This window comes from Fringilla coelebs (genome assembly GCF_963513975.1).
Source record: "Fringilla coelebs genome assembly, chromosome: 7".
Taxonomy (NCBI): domain Eukaryota; kingdom Metazoa; phylum Chordata; class Aves; order Passeriformes; family Fringillidae; genus Fringilla; species Fringilla coelebs.
The window spans coordinates 37,186,183-37,207,257 of record NC_140035.1 but is presented as its reverse complement, the minus strand read 5'-3'; the positions used below and the strand labels follow the sequence as shown (position 1 = coordinate 37,207,257).

Genomic DNA, 21,075 nt, shown 5'->3' with positions numbered 1-21,075 from the left:
GGAGCCTTTCCGAGGCGTTGTTCCTGCAGCTGAGCTCGAGGCCAGATCACGTGACTTGCTCACCCGTGGTCTACCTGAGGCTTCTCTTCTGCAGGTGTCCTCGAGGGCAGAGCAGGACTTGGTGCCCGGGAGGAGCTTTTCAAGGAGCCTCCCATACCTGCCGTTGGTGCCCTCGAGGCCACAATCCTTCACAGGAGTCTCCTGTCCCTGTAGCAGGAGCCCTTGGGACCGAGTGCAGGACTTGCTGTCCTGTAGCACTCCTGAGGCTTCTTTCTTGAAGGTGCATTCCAGGCACAACTGCAGGACTTGGTGACTTGGAGCTTTTCCAAGGCATCTCTCCTGCAAATAGCCACAAATCCAGTGGGAGACATGGAGCAGCCACCCCCGAGAGTGCCCAAGATGGACTTTGTGGAGGAGGAGGAGGAAGAGCGCCCTGGAGCTTCCCCGGCACAGGAGATTGAAGAGGTGGTGACGTTCCAGCCACCACAGGAGGGTGAGTGGCAGAGCTCGGCCGCAGGACTGGGGCCTGCTGCCGGCTTGACCCCAGGCCATGCCATGCCATGCCATGCCATGCCATGCCATGCCATGCCATGCCATGCCATGCCATGCCATGCCATGCCATGCCATCCCCTGGGGACATGCCCACTGACAGGACAGAAGAGGGGCCGGGCAGACACCCCGCAGTGGCCGTGCTCCATCCCCTGGGGCATCCCGGGGCTCTCCCTGCCTGGGGAGCGCAGGGCTGGGCTGTGTTCTCCGGCCTCTCCCGCAGCCCCTCAGCTCTGGCTGCGCTCTCTCTTTGCCAGATGCAGCCCTGGACAAGACACAAGAGCAGCAATCCAGCCGTGGCCGCTTCCACAGCACAGTGCAGGTACCTGCAGCCACCCCGAGCTGGGCTGGGCCTGCTGTCCCTGCTCAGCTGAGCACTGTGTGTGGAGCACTCCATGCAACATTCCCGGCTTCCTGCCCTTCTCCTACAGTTTGCTTACAAATTCCTCAAGAGAATTCAGGAGGAAGAGACCAGTGCCGCCCTGCAGGATTTGCTCCTGGTGAAGCGTGTTTCCAGGCCAGAGCAGGTAAGAAGCCTGAGGCTGGGCTTCAATTCCCCCATGAGTCGCGTGGTTTCCATAGCCGTGCCTGCTGGACCCTGTGAGCCTTTGAGGCCACATCAGAGTGTGGTGGGAAGGGAAGCATTTCTCTGGGGAAGCTGGGAACATTGCTCTCTCTGGCAGCTTTCCATGTCTCCCTGTGCCTTCTCCAGGTGCACTACCTGGCTGAGCTGCCTCCCAGCTCTCTGCCCTCTCGTAGCCGCAGCTGCCAGGACGGTGCCCACGCCCTGTGCTGCTGCCTGGGCCCAGCCCTGTGCGGTTCCGGGCTCCTGCCGGCCGGGTCCCCCATCACTGCCCTGTGCCTTTCAGGTCCTCGAGTGCCTGGACTTGAGGGAATGCAGTGACAGTGTTCTGGAGATCATGTCACAGAACCTGCAGAGTAAGCACAGGGAGAGGCGTTTCACAGCACTCAGAGGCCTCGTAGTGCTGGGCAAGAATCCCTTGATGGTGAGAAGGGGGCAGCGGCTGAAGGCGTGCAGGCAGCGTGGGGCCAGGCAGCACAGTCACTGGGCCTTGCCTGGGCTTTGGGCACTGGGGCAGCTGCTCCCAGCTCTCCTGCCTCCCGCTTCAGCTGCCCGAGTGCTCCAGGACAGGCCTCTGGCCTCTGGGCCCTGGGGCAACAGGGTGGTTTTTCACAAACTTGTGTTCCACACAGGCCGAAAAAATGTGGAGCCTGACTGAAAGTCTTGTGCAGCTCCTGGAGGAACACGATAGCAACGTGGTCAGGATGACCATTCTGCTACTCAGATATATTGTCCTGGATATTGGTGCCCCAATACCCACCCCCATTGCCCTGCAGCTGGCTGAGGCGCTCCTGCCACTCTTTGACTGTGTAAGGCTCTGTGCCCACAGCCACGGCCACTGGGTGCTGCCCAGACACTCGGTGCTCTGTGGAGATGCCGGCCTGTGCCCTGGGGGGCCTGAAGCAGCTGATGCTGAGGTGTTTTGCCCTTCCTTTCATACAGGATGATATCCAGGTGCAGCTGAGCTCCATGTGTTTCTTTCAAGAGATGCTGGAGTTATTAACAGGAGATGGAAGAAAGGCCCTGAAGTCCCATGTGCGCCAGAGCCTGCTGCCACTCTCCTTCCACTGCCATGATGAGAATCAGATTGTTGCTGAGGTGAGGGCTTGTGGCCGGCTGCTTTCCCCCTGGGAGAGGGCTGGGCTGCCTCCTGCCCTGGTCACCTCCCAGGCTTCAGGCTCCTCCAGGCTGTGGCCCTGGGATGCTCCTGTGCCCTGGCTGTGGGTCCATCTGTGAGTGTCTGCTGCTCTGCAGGCCTCCTGGGAAACGCTGCATTGTTCAGCCAGATTCCTGAAGAGGAGGGATATAGAAGAAATGTTACAGGTGGATCAGACATGGAGATTCGGCGAGGGCCTGGTAAGAGCAGCCCAGAACTCCCAGCTTCAGCCTGGAGATTCCCCTGAGCACGATGCTCAGTTGCGGGGCTGGCAGCTGTTCCCCGGCCTCCTGCTACACCCAGAGGCCGCGCGGGCTCTTCTCCAGGCTCCCGTGGGCCCGAGCCAGGTGCCCACGGAGCCCCGGCCCGGCGGGGCTGCGGGCCGGCACCGCGGCTCCCCGGGCAGCAGCCGGCCCTCTGCGCCCTCCCCTCGGGAGCCCGGCGCCAGCGGCTGCTGGCCGCGCCTCAGGGCTGCGCGGGCAGGGGAGGCCGGGGCTGGGCGCAGGCAGCGCCCGCCCAGGGGCTGAGCCCGCGCCAACCCTTCCCTCCTGCCGCTCTCTCCAGCTGGCAGAGGACAGGAGCAGAGCGAGCGAGCACCTGCGCCGGGCCCTGCGCTACCTGGAGAGCCCACAGGAGTCCCTGCGAGAGGCGGCCATCAGGTTCATGGGTGAGCCACGAGCCCGGGCTCCCTCCCCGGCCCGCCGCGGCTCGGCCCCAGCCCCGCCTGCTGGCCCGGCAGCGCCAGCCGGGCCCGGCGCCGTGGAGCCCCGCCTGGGCCGGGCAGCCGTGCCCTGGGGCGGCAGCGTGCGGCAAGGGCCCGGGCTGAGCCCTGCCGGGCCAGCGGGCCGTGTGGCCACAGCGCCGGCAGTGCCGCTGGCAGGGAGCTGTGCCGCTGGGGCCGTGACAGGCTCTGTGTTCACAGGGATGGCCGGGCGGCACCTGAGGGGGCAGCAGCAAGAGCTCCAGCTGATCTGTGAGGGTGAGTGAGGGCAGCGGGCTGACAGCGAGGGCTGGCAGCGGAGGCAGTTGCAAGCTCTGCCCCGGCTGCAAATGGCTCTGCTCCCATGGGCAGCGCACACTGAGATTTCAGGGCCACGTGTGCCATTCGTGCCCAGCAGCTTCGGCCTGATCCCCCTGGCCCTGCTCCTTCCTGGCCATGGCGAGAGCTGGCTGGGATGGCCCTTGCAAGGGGCTCTTCTCGGCTCGCCACTGATCCAGGATCTGACCTTGTCTCTGTTCCTCTCTCTTGCAGCCCTTGAAGAAATGACCTATGACAGCAGTCCTGCCATCAGAAATCTTGCAATGGAAACTGGTTTCGTTCTCCGTACCATACAGAGAGCACCCTACTCCACATGGTGTAAGCTGCGCGATCAGCTGCGCAGTGCATGGAAGAAACGGCCTCGTCCACACCGCACTGCCTTTCTGTGCTGCTGGGCCTCTGTGGAGAGTTGATCTGGAAGGCTCTGTCTCCTGGGACCATGTGAGCCAGCAGGGATTTTCTTTTTCATCAAGATTTTTGTTTTCGTATTTTTGTTTTTCTTTTGTTTGTAAATAAAAAATATTATATAGTAGACGTAGTCCCAGGATCTTACTTTTCCTTCCCAGGATGGGCAGGGCTAAGGAGAGGAAGGGGGAAAAGGGTGGTTGTGCTCAGCCAGCTGCCCGGGTGTGCAGGGAAAACGGCCAGAAGCCCCGTTGGCCTTTGGTGCTTCTGCTGAAGCCTTTGTGCTGCCGACAGAGCGGCCGGGCAGGGGCCGGAGCTGCGGGGATCCCTGCCAGAGCGGTGCCACAAGCCCCGTGCCAGGCAGGAAGCGCCACCCGTGTCCTCCTGCCCCTGTGCTGCTGGCTGCCTTGCTGAGGGCTCCCAGGGGCCTCTGGATGGGGCTCCTCCGGAGCTGCTGTGGGGCTGCGGCGCTGCTGCTGGGCAGCTGGGCCGGCCTGGGGGCCACCCCGAGGGGCTGGGACACTGGGAAGCCCTGAGCAATTGGCTGTCAGAGGCCACAAGCAGCCCCCTGGCAGCCGCCTTGTTCGTGCCGCAGTTGACTTGCAAGGCACAGCCCGGGCACTCTGGAACTAACAGCACATCATTGTTGTTGGAGAGCGACATGCAGGGAATTCTCAGATCTTTGGGCCACTAAGCCAAGGCTTAGAATTAAACACAGGATTTGATCTGAGACTTTGGAAAAGGCTTCCAAACTTAGATGCTAGAAGTGAGAAGATGGATTTATAATATAAAGCAGAGACACCTTAAGCTAATTGGAGGAAAGTTCAGAGTTTAGAGTTAAAGGCATAGAAAAATCAAAGTAGTTACAGTGGTAAAAAAGAAGTTTAGAAGCAGCGCTGTAAGTTTGTGCGTCATAACATGATTAGCTAAGAAAGCTTACACTGAAGCATGAGTCCATAGATGAAATATTGAGGATTGGGTGAGAAACCTAAATATCCTTGTTTGCATTGTCTTATTGGTCAAAACATTCTTAAAAGGTCTTTTAACTTGACCTTCTGAGCCTTGTGGTGGAGAAGTGAGCCAAACTCACCCTTCCTGTCTATGTAGAAGATTAGGAAAAGAAATGGCATCATCTAAAAAACTCAGAGGTCTGGTCTCTAGCTCGTTCTAAACTCCATCAAGTCCCTCAAAGGATGATTTAGCTACAAACAGATGACAATGACTCTTAATGCTGGCTCTTTGACTCCAAAGCAGCTGCTTTCGAAACCTTCACATAACCCTGTGCAGTTAGGTGCCAGCAATGTATCATTTTAAGAAACTTTCCCAACTGACTTGAATGTAGGTTTCTTAGAAGGGTATTCGAGGGGAAACCCTCCCAGCAGAGGTCTGGGCTTTGGCCTAGCTGTGTCCCCTGCTGATTGTGAAGTGTGCCACCAGCTGCAGGGGTTTCTGGGCTAAAAATATCATTGAGTCACTTGGACTTACTCTTTTTGGTCTATAAAACCTGGACCCACTTTCGGGGGAAATTTGGAGACCTCATCTATGGGTAGATGGATCACCTAGGATTTTCTCAGTTGCTAAAAATGGTTCCCCAGGTTCTTGGTGTAAAATGGGGCACCCCAGCAAGTGCAGATCTGCAAGATGATAAATAATTTAGGCAATTGGTGATTTATCTTTCTAAATCGCTCTCCTTTCTCTCTTCTAGTCCTGATTTAGGTGCACTACCTTGCTTGTTTTTGCTTGTCGCTAAAATCAAGCGCAGATTTTTTATTTAATACATTATTTTACATTGTGAGTTCTTCATAGTCACAGTAAAATAAGAACATTATTTCCAGTGGGGCGTCCTTTAAATTGCCTCAGTCAATTGGCAGAACATCAGGAGGCCCCTGAGGAGCCGGGGAAGTGGGAAGCCCTGAGCAATTGGGTGTCAGAGGGCACAAGCAGCCCCTGGGCAGCCGCCTTGTCCCTGGCCCCCGGCTGCTCGGGCGCTTCCCCAGAGCGTCTGCCAGGCCTGTGGCAGAAGCCCTCGAGGCCGGGCCTCAGCAGGAGGGTGGGGGCAGCCCTGAGGTGCCCAGGCTGGGCTGGCTGGGGACAGGGAGGGCAAAGCTGCCCTGCTGGGGCCTGGGATGAGGTAGTGGGAAGGCAGAGAACCTGAGATTGTACCCCCCAAATGTTGTGTCTTTGATCTCAGGACTTGTCACAAAATGATCTCTATGTGCCCTCTAGAAATGACTCAGACTTTTCCTCAAAAGTCATTTTGTCCCCTAGAGATCACCTCAAATCTTCATTCTCAAATATCCACTACATGTACTTGACAGATGACCTCCGATTTCATTATTCTCACAGGCCAGGGATTACCTGCACTTTAAAGCCCAAATGTCCATTCTGTGCCCTACAGGTGACACCAGGTAATTCCAGCATTCCTGTGCTATGAAGGTCTCTGGCTCTAAGCTCCTGCAGCTTTACCCCTCGCAAAGTGAAGCACTCCCTGCTCCTGAGCCGACCCTGCCCCATCCTCCTCGGTGTGTATGAGCGCAGGGCAGCCCCAGGGCAGCTCCCCACGGCTTCTGCCCGGCGCCCGGCGCCCGGCCCCGAGGGGCGGCCACAGCGGGTCGGAGTTGCCGCCCGCGGCTGAGGGGCCCGGCGGGGCGGGGCCGCCCGCGCTGGGCGGGAAACGCTCCCTGCGGCGGGGAGCGGGCGGCGGCGGCGCAGCGGGGCCCGGCCCGGCCCGGCCGTGTCCCTCAGGGCGAGCCCACGGCCCCTCAGCGGCCCTGGCGTCCCTTCAGCCGGCGGCATGTGCGCCCAGCGACACGCGGCGTGCCCGTGTGCCCCTCCGGTGACGCTCACGTTCCCTCAGTGACACCGACGGACCCTGAGGGACAGACAGACACCCGCCTCCCCTCAGGGACTCTCAGTGCCCTCAGTGGCATGCAGGGCACCTGCAGGCCCTTCAGTGATCGTCTTGACACCTCGGCCACACACGGGACATCTGCCTTCCCTTCAGTGACACATAAGGCACCTGCAACCTGCTGGGGAAGCCTCAAGTCTGCTCAGTGACCCACGTGTGCCCTCAGCATTGGGACACCCACCTTTCCCTCAGTGACCCTCACGTCCCGTCAGCAGATCGAGAGGCACCAGCCATCCTGTAGGTGACTCAGACCGAGTGCAGTGGGTCATGGTGGCCAGGGGCAGGCAGCAGGCAGAAAGCCATGAGGGCTGGGGAAAAGGCTCTGCTCTGCTTACAGCGTGGGCTGAGGGCCCGGAGAGCTCCATTTCCCCTTGAGATGTTGGAGACAGGGCCTTTCACCCTCCTTATAGGGCTGCCCCTCTCTGCAGGCAGCCAAAGCAGCACGACGGCAAAAGGCTGAGGACAGCAAAGCAAAGAGCCAGCCCTGCACACACAGGGAGGTGGCCCAGTGCAAAGCCAGCATAGCACCTTGAAGGTGCCCGCCACACTCTTGTGTTTCCCTGCCCTGGGAATGCCAGGAATGCCCTTTGTCCAGAGGGCCTTTCTGTGTCCCGTCTGGGCTCAAAGCTGCTGCTCTTCTGGCTCAATGCTCCCTAAAGTCACAGAGCTCGGCCTCCCCCAGGGACACAGGAACAAGACTCGGCAAGCAGGCAGTGGAGCTCCATGCCTAGGGCTGAGGGGCCGAGGGCTCCACTCTGGAGCACAGGGAGGGCACACGCCCAGCCCCAGAACTCCGTGCCTCACAGCCCTGAAAGGCCGGGACCAGGGTTCCACACCTGATTCCAGGGGTCCCTGCAACCACTTCCTTAGGAAGCGCCAGAAAAGCCGGCTGTCAGGAACAAGTCAGCTGCCAGGGGGCTGCTTGTGGCCTCTGACAGCCAATTGCTCAGGGCTTCCCAGTGCCCCAGCCCCTCGGGGTCGCCCCCAGGCCGGCCCAGCTGCCCGGCAGCAGCGCCGCAGCCCCACAGCAGCTCCGGAGGAGCCCCATCCAGAGGCCCCTGGGAGCCCTCAGCAAGGCAGCCAGCAGCACAGGGGCAGGAGGACACGGGTGGAGCTTCCTGCCTGGCACGGGGCCTGTGGCCATCTCCGGGTACCGCTCTGGCAAGGATCCCCGCAGCTCCGGCCCCTGCCCGGCCGCTCTGTCGGCAGCACAAAGGCTTCAGCGGAACCACCAAAGGCCAAGCACGCAGCACAGCATGCCGGGGCAGCTGGCTGAGCACAAGCACCCTTTTCCCCCACTTGCCCTATGCCTTAAAGACCCTGGGAAGGAAAAAAAAGATCCTGGGAGTCTGTCTGCTGTAACACATCTTATCTTTATATAATAAAGGAAAAAAAAAAATTAAAAAAAAACAGTCTTTAACACAGATAACCCCAGGCTGTGGTGGCCCAGGCAGCGCGAGCCTCTAGCATCAGCTCTACACAGAGCTCCAGCAGCACAGGCGGCCAAGCCCTGAGACACGAAGCCCTGTCTTCCATGCCCTACGGAGCCGATATTCCAGGTTCTCAAAGATGGAATATGGAACTGTGGCTTCTGCCCTGAGAATGGGTAAAGTTTGAAGAGCCAGGCTTCTGACAGAACGGCTGATGTCATTTGCCATTTCTTCAAGGGCTGTAAGAGAGAGGAACAGAGCCGAGATCAGATGCCGATCTGCGGGGAGCTGAGAAGAGCCCTCTGCCAGGGCCATCCTGGCCGGCTCTTGCCATGGCCAGGAGGGAGCATGAACCAGGGGGATCAGCCCGAAGATGCTGTGCTCTGACTACGCCGTCCACCGTCCGCACAGGGAGCAGAGCCCTCTGCAGCCAGGGCAGGGCTTGCAGCTCACCCCGCCAGCCCCGCTGTCAGCCCGCTGCCCTCACTCACCATTGATGATCATCTGGAGCTGTTCCTGCTGCCCCCTCAGGTGCCGCCCGGCCATCCCTGTGAACACAGAGCCTGTCACGGCCCCAGCGGCACAGCTCCCTGCCAGCGGCGCTGCCGGCGCTGTGGCCACACGGCCCGCTGGCCCGGCAGGGCTCAGCCCGGGCCCTTGCCGCACGCTGCCGCCCCAGGGCACGGCTGCCCGGCCCAGGCGGGGCTCCACGGCGCCGGGCCCGGCTGGCGCTGCCGGGCCAGCAGGCGGGGCTGGGGCCGAGCCGCGGCGGGCCGGGGAGGGAGCCCGGGCTCGTGGCTCACCCATGAACCTGATGGCCGCCTCTCGCAGGGGCTCCTGTGGGCTCTCCAAGTAGTGCAGGGCCCAACGCAGGTGCTCGGCCGCTCTGCTCCTGTCCTCTGCCAGCTGGAGAGAGCGGCAGGAGGGAAGGGTTGGCGCGGGCTCAGCCCCTGGGCGGGCGCTGCCTGCGCCCAGCCCCGGCCTCCCCTGCCCGCGCAGCCCTGAGGCGCGGCCAGCAGCCGCTGGCGCCGGGCTCCCGAGGGGAGGGCGCAGAGGGCCGGCTGCTGCCCGGGGAGCCGCGGTGCCGGCCCGGGGCTCCATGGGCACCTGGCTCGGGCCCACGGGACGCTGAAGAAGAGCCCGCGCGGCCTCTGGGTGCAGCAACGGGCAGGGGCACAGCTGCCAGCCCCCACTGCGCTCTCGGGCTTTCTCATTGCTGAGGCTGGGGGTTGCAAGCAGTCCTTACCAGGCTGTCTGCGAACATCCTCAGCTTCTTCTTCTTCACGAGTTTGTCAAGGTCCCCCCTCTTCAGGAACTTGACCACAAAAGGTAGTGTTTCCCGAGAAGCCTGGAGAGCAGCAGAGACCCAGAGATGGCCACACAGCACAGGGCCCATGTCCCTGTGCCACGGCCTGGAGAAGGCTGCAGCCCAGAAGGTGACCAGTACAGGAGGCAGCTGAATCTCCTCCCAGGGGCACACCAGCAGCCCACGAGTCCTCACCTGTGCCACACGCCGATTCTCATCATAGCAGTGAAAGAAAAGTGGGAGCAGGCTGTGTCGCACTTGTGTCTTCATGGCCTTTGTTTTCTTTACCAGTTGAGGAGTCAGCAATGTCCGGAAAAGCAATATGGAGAGCTGCTGCACCTGGGTATTATTCTGTATGAAGAGAAGAAAAGAAGACCTCAGCATGGGCTGCGAGGGGCTCAGCTGGGTGCAGGCCTGCAAATCCACAGGGCACCAAGTGTCCAGGCAGCACCCAGTGGCTGTGGCTGGGGGCACAGAGCCTTACATGGTCAAAGAGTGGCAGGAGCGCCTCAGCGAGCTGCTGGGCGATGGGGTTGGGTATTGGCGTGTCCTTGTCCAAGATTATAAAGCTGAGTACCATGACTGTTGGCTTAAGTAACTCTCCATCTGCATCCCGCAGGAGCTCCACAAGTCTTTCAGTTAGGCTCCACATTTTTTTGGTCTGTGTGGAACACAAGTTTATGAAACACCACCCTGCCACCGCAGGGCCCAGGGGCCAAAGGCCTGTCCTGAAGCACTCGGGCAGCTGAAGCGGGAGGCAGGATTGCTGGGAGCAGCTGCCCCAGTGCCCGAAGCCCAGGCAAGGCCCAGTGACTGCGTTCCCCAGTGCCCTACAGCCGCTGCCCCCTTCTCACCATCGAAGGATCATCAGTGAGCTTGAGAAGGGCCTTTACTGCCAGGCGATGCCTCTCCCTGCACTCACTCTGCAGGTACCTTGAGAAGATCTGCAGGACTTTGTCAGCATCGCGTTCACTCAACTCCAGGCACTCGAGGACCTGAAAGGCACAGGGCAGTGACAGGGGACCCGGCCGGCAGGAGTCCGGAACCGCACAGGGCTGGGCCCAAGCAGCAGCACAGGGCACGGGCACCGTCCTGGCAACTGTGGCTATGAGAGGGCAGAGAGCTGGGAGGCAGCTCAGCGAGGCAGCGCTGGCCTTGAGGCTCACCTCCACAAAGAACGCCAGGGCGGGCAGATCCCAGCGTGGCTCCTGTGTGCTGAGCAGCTGGAGCAGGTACCGAAAGATCCGTGAACAGAAGGGTATGGAGACACAGGACATCTCCCTGGCAAGAAAAATGTCAGCAAGACTGTGAGCCAAGAGAATAAACCCAGGACTGACTCACACAGGTAAGGTTTTTCCCAGCATCCTGCAAGGGGTCCATGTGGGAGTTGGTTGCTCATGGGCACCCTGCTCTCCCAGCCTTTTCCAGTGTGCTTGGCCATCCCTCAGTGACAAGGCCCTCCTGGCCCATGACCACGGGGACTGTGTGGGGCACCTGGGCATAGAGCAGAAATGTCAGAGGCAGCCAGGAGAAGGGGGGCTCACCTGGCCAGCAGACCCACAGCATAGTGGTGGGTGTCAGCACAGAGCAGCGTGTCCCAGCCACACCTGCGTTCCATTGCCACCACCACACCCTCACAGCGCAGAAGGCAGAGCAGGGACTTCAGGGTCCGCACTGCAAACCTGTGTGCAGAGCAAAGCCCAGGTCACGCTGGCAGCACTGGCTCCTTCCAGGCCACGTGGCAGGCACAGGAGGACTGGGATGGAGCACCTGTTGGGGCTGGTGGCAAGGCCGTGCTCTTCCTGGCATCCCTTCCAGAAGGTATCCACCTTCTTTGGCATCTCTTCTGTGCTGAAGAGCACTTGGAAAAGCAGGTGCACAAACAGGCGGGGAAAATAAATCTTCAATAGACGTGGGTTACAGGGCACCTGGAGGATCTTCCACATCACCACAGTCGCCTGCAAAGGACAAAGCCCCCCTGAGACAGCGCTCAGTGCTGAGGCGTCCATGTGGCAGGGCCTGAGCGTGGCAGGGAGAGGCCCGGAGAGACGCAGGGGGAGCACGGGGCCTGGTGGGCCTGAAGCTGCCCCTGGGCCAGGTTTCAGGCCAGCGCCTGAGGCAGGGAGATGCAGTGGGGGAAGGAGGAAGGAGAGCTGCTGGAGAGGCGGCCTTGGGGCCAGCAAAGGCCAGTTGCAGAAACTCACAGCCAGGGCAAAGACACCCGTTTTGTCCCCATCTGAGGTGCATGTTCTGTGCTCTGGCCAGCTCCCCAGCACATCCAGGAGTCTCATCTGAACCAGCTTTGCAGTGCTGGGTGAGCCCATGATGATCTTCCACATGGCCATGGCAGCTCTGCAGGGTTAGAGCTTTGTCTCAGGGAGTCTCAGACACAGAACCGGGGAGAAGCTGAGCTGGCTGCCAGCTCTGCCTGTGCCCACTGCCCTGCGCCAGCAGCACCCAGGCAGCCCAGCCCTGTGGGGACAGAGCCCTGAGGAGCAGGGAGGCAGCATGGCAGCAGGCTCAGGGGCTGACGTGCCAGCGCTGGGAAAAGGGAGCAGCCAGAGGGCCCAGGAACTCTCTGTTGGTCAGACACCTGGGCCAGGCTGTACAGGGTGATGGGCTGGGGAGCCCTGAGCCCTCTGGGCAGGTGGGCCCCATACCTGTCACAGGATGGGGACACTCGCAGGAGTGTCATCACTACGTCAGCTGGCTGCTCTTTGGTAAGATCCAGCAGGGGCTTGTCCAGCCCGTGCTCAGCACAATCATTGGCCATGAGCCACTGGTGGATGTTCCTCACCATGGCAGGCACCTGGAGAAGGCACAGGGAGACTTGGAAACTGCCAGAGGGAGCAACACTCCCAGCTTCCCCAGAGAAGTGCTTCCCTTCCCACCACACTGCCATGTGGCCTCAAAGGCTCTCAGGGACCCGCAGGCGTGGCTTGGGAGGCCAAGCAATTCCTGGGAGGATCAAACCCTGGCCACATGCTGCTTATTTGTTTTGGATTGGAAAAATCTTCCTCTCCAAGCATATACAGTAGTGCAGAACTGGTCTTGGTTTGGAAAATGGGAGAGTATGGTTTGAGCCAGGTGCCCTCCTGAATACTCTTGATATATTTGCAAATGAGTGTTAAGAGAAGGGCAGGAAGCCGGGGATGTTGCATGGACTGCTCCACACACAGTGCTCAGCTGAGCAGGGACAGCAGGCCCAGCCCAGCTGGGGGTGGCTGCAGGTACCTGTGCTGTGCTGTGGAAGCGGCCACGGCTGGATTGCTGCTCTTGAGTCTTGTCCAGGGCTGCATCTGGCAAAGAGAGAGCGCAGGCAGAGCTGAGGGGCTGCGGGAGAGGCCGGAGAACACAGCCCAGCCCTGCACTCCCCAGGCAGGGAGAGCCCCGGGATGCCCCATGGGATGGAGCACGGCCACTGCGGGGTGTCTGCCCAGCCACTCTTCCGTCCTGTCAGTGGGCATGTCCCCAGGGGATGGCATGGCATGGCATTGGGTCAAGCTGGCTGCAGACACCAGTCATGTGGCTCAGCTCTGCTACTCACCCTCCTTCAGCAGCTGGAAGAGCACCACCTTTTTAGTCTCCTGTGCTGGGGCAGCTCCAGGGCCTTCTTCCTCCTCCTCCCCCGAGGCCATTTTGGGCACACTCGGGGATTTCTGCTCCATGTCTCTGACTGGATTTGCTGCTATTTGCAGTAGAGATGCTTTGGAAAAGCTCCACGCTCTGCCCTTGAGGGCAGTGCAGAAGAGAAGCCTTGGAAGGCCACAGGTCAGCAAATCCTGTGGTCTGGCCTCAACCTCAGCTGCAGGAACAATGCCTCTGAAAAGCTCCAGGTGGGACAGGACCGAGCGCGCTGTGCGGGGGCTCCTCACGGCAACGCTCTGTCCCGTCCTGTCCCGTCGCCTCCTCCGAGCACTCTGGTGTGCTCTGGTCACTGCCAGCTCCTATGTCACCAGGTGTCACAAAGGGCCCTTGGTTGGATACCCTGTCCTGTTCCATGGTTCCATGCCACGGTGACCGTACTGCACCGTGTCACAAAGGACCCTTTGCTGCCGCCTGCCCCGGGGCCGCCCCCAGCCCACCAAAAGTGGCCCAGGCTGGAAGGAATCCCTGGCCCCAGGTGTCTAAGCCAGCCCCACGGGAAGGGCTCAGAGCATCAGCAAATGCTGCCCTGCTCTGTGGCCTCTGGGCAGCAGAAGGAGCCCCCAGGGTTTTCGTGCATTCTGGAATAAAAAAACAGTCAAGTTTAAAGTTTAGTGCAGTATTGTTTGTGTGTCTGAGGCCAGCAGCTAATATCTGGTGCATTGGCAAAGTACAGAAGACAGCGTTAACTCTGAGGAGAAAGAGAACGTGTTCTTTTTCTCTGAGTATGGTGTGAGCACCCTAAAGGAGCAGCCAATGCATGTGCAGAAAGTAGACTTGTTTTGTACTTGTTCCTGAGCCCACTCTGGTGCTGTTTCTGCGGGGCCCAGAGCCGCCGGGGCAGCAGGGACTCCGCAGCCCTGCTGGAGGAGCCATGGCCGCCCTCGCCATCGTGGCAGCAGCTCTGTGGGCCCAGAGCTCTGGGTCAGGGGGGCCTCGGTCACGGCACCGTGGCTCAGGCAGCTGCCAGGGGCCGGGCTGACCGCCAGCCCTGCCTCTGCCACTTATTGTCTGCACTCAGACAACAGCCCCTGGAGGGTCCCGTGTCCTGCGTGAAGGTGCTGACTCCAAATACTGGGCACTGGGGGGGGGCAGGTTAGGGCTCCACGGCGCCGGGCCCGGCTGGCGCTGCCGGGCCAGCAGGCGGGGCTGGGGCCGAGCTGCGGCGGGCCGGGGAGGGAGCCCGGGCTCGTGGCTCACCCATGAACCTGATGGCCGCCGCTCGCAGGGACTCCTGTGTGCTTTCCAGGTAGCGCAGGGCCCGGTGCATGTGCTCGGCCGCTCTGCTCCTGTCCTCTGCCAGCTGGAGAGAGCGGCAGGAGGGAAGGGTTGGCGCGGGCTCAGCCCCTGGGCGGGCGATGCCTGCGCCCAGCCCCGGCCTCCCCTGCCCGCGCAGCCCTGAGGCGCGGCCAGCAGCCGCTGGCGCCGGGCTCCCGAGGGGAGGGCGCAGAGGGCCGGCTGCTGCCCGGGGAGCCGCGGTGCCGGCCCGCAGCCCCGCCGGGCCGGGGCTCCGTGGGCACCCGGCTCGGGCCCACGGGAGCCTGGGGAAGAGCGCTCGCGGCCTCTGGGAAGGGAGGAGCATGTGGGGGGCAGGCTGGCACCCCTGGGTAGAGCTCTGGACCTGGACTGACTCCAGAATTCAGACCTTACAGACAATAGCCTAACAGTTACATTCACACAACAACAGATCTCTAGAGCTTCGGGCAATCACACAGCAGGTTTTTGTTTCCACGTGGCAAAGTGGTAGCAATGCTGCAGCCTTCTTCGAAGCATCTCCTTCCAAAGCCACTTGGAGTAAGGCCACAAGAGCAGCCATTTCAAGTGCATGCACACACATACACACCACAGATAGCTCAGCAGAGCAAAGACAGGAAAGTCTTTGTATGATGTATTCCAGCAAAGTTTATTGCATCCACCATGCCAAAGGGATTAGGGACTAAGACCTGGCCATGTGCTCTGCACAAGGTTAAATAGGTGTCAGTGGGCAAATGGGGGCAGCACAAAGGGGATTGGCTTTCAGGGAAGACAGGGCTGGCCACCCGGGGTACCACAACCAATGAGGAAACAGGGAAGGGAGAAACCACGAAAATTTGGGACATACGGGGGAAGGAACAGGGGTGGATCATAGTGTTGCAAGGCTCCATGGCAGAAGTCTTCTCTTTCAGCCTAGGTGGATACTCTGTAGTGTATTCTTCCAAGGCAAGGCCCTTGGGATTTCCCTGTAGGGTTTAAAGGATTCCACAGGTTTTTTATAGGAAGGGAGTGAACAAAAAGCACAATTTTCACATCCAAGGCAGACAAATGATATGGGAAAAATAATTTCCAGAAAGGAACCTCATCTCAAGAACTTATGATGCAAGCTAACTGCCATGTTAGGCAGTGAAAGCCTGGCTCCTTTACTTTTCAGCAGGAATTATTTCCCCATGTAAACAGGTACCACTGCTATTGTTAGTGCTGGATCTTCCAGGATGGTGTCATGCACAGCATATAGTACAGCTGGATCATGAGATGCAGGGGGAGAAGAGCAGCAACCTCTCTGAACGTACCAAAGGGATATAAAGCTAGCAGAGAGTATCCAAAGAGGGGCATGAAGATGAAAGGAGGGGAATCTGTATGAGGAACAGCTGAGGTCAATTGGCTTGTTCAGCTTGGAGAGGAGGAGGAGGAGGAAAGAGAGGGAGGAGATCTCAGCATGGCTGGCAGCTTCCTCCCGAGGGACAGCTCCACTCTCTGCTCCCTGTGACAGGGACAGCACCTGAGGGAATGGCTGGAGCTGTGTCAGGGCAGGGTCAGGTGGGAGATCAGGAAAAGGTTCTTCCCCAGAGGGTGCTGGGGCATTGCCCAGGCTCCCCAGGCAATGGGCACAGCCCCAGGCTGACAGAGCCCAAGGAGCATTTGGAGAATGCTCCAGGGTGGGATTGTTGGGGTGCCTGGGCAGGGCCAGGGCTTGGGCTCCATGATCCTTGCAGGTCCTTTCCTCTGGTGAGTATCTGATTCCATGATTCCTAGACACTGGGAAGGAAGATTGATACAATGCTTTGCCATGTAAATAAATGCTATTTGTAGTGCCTTCAGTTGGCTGTGCTCTCAGTTATACCAAACAAATGTGACAGAATTCAGCTGCTATTTTAGGCAGAAAGCACAAAGCACCACCTCACCATATCGAGCACTGATCTATTTAAAGGTCCCAACAATCTCCTCTCCATTTCCAGATGCAAGCATCAGCAAACACACGTTGGAAAAGTCAAATGAGTTCCAACATTCCCGGGATACAAATTTTCACTAATGAAACCAAGCAAGGATTGCCCACAAAGCCTTTGGAAACACTTCCTAGATGAATTAATGTCTCTCCCATGCAGGGCTGTAGTAGCTGGACTTCTGCAGTGCTGAAAGGTTTCAGGTAGAGTGGGAACAAATCCACAATGTTCCTGTACAATCTGAAATAGGGCTGCAGGGTTGGACCAAAGGCTTTCCTCCGGTGGATGAGGCCAAAATCCATTGCATTCTGACAGACAGCCCGTGCATAAAACAAGCAAGATCCAGCTACTACAGGACGGAATGGAAGGGAGATGCATTCATTCAGACAAGCTTGAAGGAAACCCATGCACAGGTCCCTTTGAGTGAAATGGAAAAGCAAAGGGATTTTGGCAACAGTAGCAGAACTCCTGGAAATAGGAGTGCTTTGCAACAGCAGCTTACAAGGACTAATTGCTGCCACTGGACATTAGGGCAGATGAGAAGAGTTTGGGTAATGCAGGAATCATGTCAGGAGATAAGCAGTCATCGCCTGTTTCCCCACAACCTTGCAACAAGCAGAAAGGGCTGTTTGATCAACAAAAATAAAAATAGCAAGAAAATCCTGCTGACTCCTGCTGAGACAATGATAGTCTGGTGCCTCCGTTGCCATCTGCTTGGGGGTTACTGCCAGCTCCGAGCAATTATTCTTCATGAATTGGTACCTGTGTGAGCAACAGAAAGAATTGGAGAGTAGAGCTCCCAGCCCACCTCAAGGCTTTGCTTTCATCCTCTCAACATCAGCTCAGGTGACTGGATGCCTTGTCCAGGGGAGGGTGTCCCTGCCCATGGCAGAGGGTGGAACTGGATGAGCTTTAAGGTCCCTTCCAACCCAAACCATTCTGGGATCCTAGGATTCTTCTGAAGGCACTGTCATCTGTAATGAGAGATCCCTTTCCACAAGCTCCACCATAAGCTGCTGTCCCTTGTCCCAGGCTGCCCCACTGTATCTAATTACAGCCTGTTTTCCAGCCACACTGCAGCTCCCTTTGATCTGCGCTGACCTAAATGGCCTCCAGAGTTCCACTATTCTACAGCCTGTTTTTTAGGCAACTTGGAGTCCAGCACATCCTAGAACCAGCCCAGGAACTGGTGATCCTTGTAGATTTTACTAGGTGCTTGCAAGTCATTCTTGACTAAATGGAACTTAGGTCAAGTGAATATTCACTTGTCCCAGGAAAACAGTGAGCTGACTGGGGAATGTTTGGCACAGGTTTAAGTTCTCTTGGACAAAACCACTCTTGAACAAGGAGCCAGGCCCTAATGTCCAGGCTGATCAAATTGTTCCAGATTGTCCCATTCAACAGTTACACTTCTTAACCTGTTGTCTCTAAAGATGACCGTGTTCTCTGCATCCATCTGTGTTCGGTCTGCCTTTCACATCCCACTGTGGGATGCAAGCCAGTTCTTCCTTGACACTGGAGGTGAAAGTACACAAGGCTGATGACCAGGCACTCAGCTGCACCAGAGGCTTTGGGTCAGCTCCTCACACTGCAGCTTATTGTACAGGACACAGGAAGGCTACAGTGATCCAGCCTAATGCCCCACTTTGATAGTGGAAAAATACACCTTACTCCTGCCCTCACTTCTGTCTTTTCTATTTGGGTTACCTGCTTTTCAGAGTTAAAAGGGACCAAGGGTAAAGGATCCAGCACAGCAGCCCTGCATTTTTTAGAGGCCCTCCAACACAAAGACAACTAAAATAACCTTGGGTTAGTAACAGTTTTTCAAAGGCAAGTGAACAAAACAAGGTATTTTAAACAGTGCCAAACCCCAGATGGAAAACTATTTTTCAGAAAGAAAAACACAAATTAGGAACAAAATTCAGGTCTCCTTTCTTTCCCAGTATCAGACAATATGAATACAAGCATCAACAATTAATAGTAGCTCTCCTTCCAAAGACACACCAATTCAACACCATAAATGCCGGTAAAATTTTTCAAGGCAGAGAATGGATTTAAAGAGGGCTTACCCTGCTCCAGTAGCTGCTCTTGGATTTCAGCTGCACTCATTTAATTTTACTGGAAATCTCTTTCAGAAGGCCTTTCAAATCAGAGAGCTTTAAAAAAAAGAAGAAGGAGGTTATTTTGATAAAGTCCATCTAGCTTAAGGAAAGCAATGCTAATGAGAAAAGGAAGTAATGAGTAATTGCCTATTCAAGTATTGCACCAAATGCAAGAGTGCTCCAGAGGACACTCCCAATTACAGTGTTCATCAGGGCAATTAATGCAACGAGCCCTGATGCCTCTGTATTTCAGTGAGTTAACCTGCAGTTACCAGAAGAGAGAAGCAAGGGATGGGTGTTTCTTTTCAGGACAGAATTAAGGTTAGGAGGATCTCCTTTCAGTTTCAAGAGCAGCATCACTAGCCACAGACTGGCTCACCACTTCCCTTTCAGTCTTGGGAACCAAACTATCATTTTGTAATCTAAATTATTTGACAGCAACCAAAATAGGTACTCTGAAGTATATGTGGCTCTTTTCACCCCTGAGCTTCTCAAAAGTCTGTGCTTCATACCAAAGCCACTCCCCACTTCAGAGGCCAAATAGATAGTTTAGTCAAGCCTCAGAAAGCGCTCATTTTGAAGGTCTTTTCAGCATCACAGTCATAAAAAGATTATTTGTATGGCAATTCTCATAATGTGCTCTCTGGCAGATTGGTAGCTTTCTATTGCTTAATTACCCCATACCAACAGCACCAGGAGCTAAACTTGACAGACACCTTTGGGAAGGGGACATGTCAGGTGTGTGACCCCCTTCTTCCCACTGCTGTTGCATGGGCCTGTTACACAGCTCAGTGTTGCAGTTTAAGGTGGAAATTGCTTCTATGTTATTCCATCCCTCAAGGAATACTGAGAAACACTCCTCCAGTGCTAAGCAAGTGTCTTTCTGTTTCATTTTCCTGCACAATATGAAGCTCTTGTGGCTTGGAAGGGACCTGACAGCTCATTGTGTTCCACCCCTGCTTGGGCAGGGACACAGGCTGCTCCAGCCCCCATCCAGGCTGGCCTTGGGCACTTCTGGGGATCCAGGGGCAGCCACAGCTGCTCTGGGCACCCTGTGCCAGGGCCTCCCCACCCTCACAGGGAACAATTCCTTCCCATTATCCCATCTAACCCTGCTCTGTGTTCAAAACCGTTCCCTTCTCCTAATCACTACACTCCCTACACATTCCTGTCCATGGAGTTAAAACAGCACGGTGAAAAAGCCCAGCTAAAATGGGGTCCTGGTGACAGTGACAAAGACTGCACATGACTCTGGGAGGCTCATTGTCCTTGCCATGGCACCCCCCCTGCTTTACCAGAGAGAATTACATTCCCCAGAGCAGTCTGGGACAGAAGTACCTTTGCATCCAGTTGTCTAAACCGATGCACCATCCTAGAAGCAGAAGGAGAACACAGAGCAAAGGGATCAGTCTGGATACCAAAGAAAACTTGGCTAATTACCACACCCCACCTCCCCCCAGTGCTCCATCCTCCCAGGGAGGCAGGGCTGCACGTGACTGGCATCATTTTTAGTACAAGTAAATGAACTAACATGTAAATCACTATTAGCAGGATGCTATTCCATTTTCCTTCTCAAGACACTTTGGCTTCCAGTACCAAGGAGATGGTTTTGATATTTGTTTGACTTCTTTTCCAACGCTGCATGTCTCTGGGTAGTCTGAACCTAAACATTTATTTGTGAACAGCAATGTTCATGCCCACAGATGTGGAAGGGTCTGATTTTTCTTGCCCGTTCCTATCAGCTCTCTCTGATAAAGGGAAATACTAAGGCTGCCAGAAGTTAGCAAAGTTAAACAATCATACAGAGTGGGATTTGTTCTCTAGCAGTGCTGTGTTTTCTTGCTTTCTTTCTGTTTCTTTTTTCTCTTATACTATTATTCTGAAAACAGTGAGACAGATCCTAAAGATAATGTTTCCATAAGCTGGCAGTCAAAGAAACATCCAAGTCTAAATGTCCAAGCTCCAAATACCGTGATTCTAAAGATCATCTTCCCCTCCTCAGAGGTCTTCACTACTCATGCTACTGAGTACACATCTCCATCTGGATTTCTGCTGTGGGAATGTCTGAGATTCCACATCTAATGGTAAACATTCTCTGCTAAATATATAATCATAGAATTATCTGGGTTGGAAAAGATTGAGTCCAACCAGTTCCACCACTAATTCGTGTCCTCAAGTGCCACATCCATATGGCTTTTAAATCCCCAGCCTGAGGTGTGAGTGCCACCACTGCCCTGGGCAGTCTGCTCCAGGGCTGGACAACCCCTTTCCATAAAGAACTTTTTCCTAATATCCAACCTCAACTAATGCTGCAACAAGAGTCAGCTGTGGCACTGCTTCCCATGATGACATCTCAAAACACCATGGGAAGGCATTTTCTTGTCTTCAGCAGACAAAAAAAGCACCATTTCACTTTAGAAATAAAAAGCATCTTTATGCTGAGTTTGCTTACTTACTCATTAGTTTGTAAACATTTAGAGCTGCTGAAAACTTGCCTTCACTAGAAATGTTCAAGAGAAAATAGAGAATGAAGACAAAAATGGGCAGGCTTACTCTTCTGATGAATCATTTGCTTTTGTATTGATTTTGACGAGGTAATTCTCCTTCATGACAGCTTCCCATGCCAAGATTTCATTGTCCTCATTTCTTGAGCCTGGGAAACGTATTTGAAGAAAAAGCACTTAATTTGCCTTTCCAAAGCCAGGGTGCAAAAAGGCTGGGTCAGTGTGTGCATTCTGAGGTTAATGATTCCCTT

The 21,075-nt window shown here is 56.4% G+C and overlaps 2 protein-coding genes across 3 annotated transcripts in view; one reads left to right on the top strand and one right to left on the bottom strand.

The window, feature by feature from the left end:
* Positions 1-399: 399 nt before the first annotated feature.
* LOC311155701 (uncharacterized protein) lies at positions 400-3,977 on the top strand (the record flags this gene model as incomplete). The annotated part of the gene is made up of 6 exons (XM_084209069.1): positions 400-468; positions 981-1,076; positions 2,387-2,488; positions 2,853-2,955; positions 3,211-3,267; positions 3,541-3,977. 6 exons carry the CDS (start codon positions 400-402, stop codon positions 3,738-3,740), a joined length of 627 nt encoding a protein of 208 aa, XP_084065195.1. The 3' UTR covers positions 3,741-3,977.
* Positions 3,978-18,323: 14,346 nt separating this feature from the next.
* Positions 18,324-21,075, bottom strand: part of TRPM8 (transient receptor potential cation channel subfamily M member 8) — a gene marked incomplete at both ends in the record, with an annotated part of 37,540 nt that continues 34,788 nt past the window's right edge. For both annotated transcript variants that reach the window (XM_084209734.1, XM_084209735.1), the window contains 3 exons: positions 18,324-18,374; positions 19,659-19,692; positions 20,874-20,973. In XM_084209734.1, coding sequence (XP_084065860.1) covers positions 18,324-18,374; positions 19,659-19,692; positions 20,874-20,973 — 185 coding nt within the window. The remainder of the gene's footprint in view (positions 18,375-19,658; positions 19,693-20,873; positions 20,974-21,075) is intronic.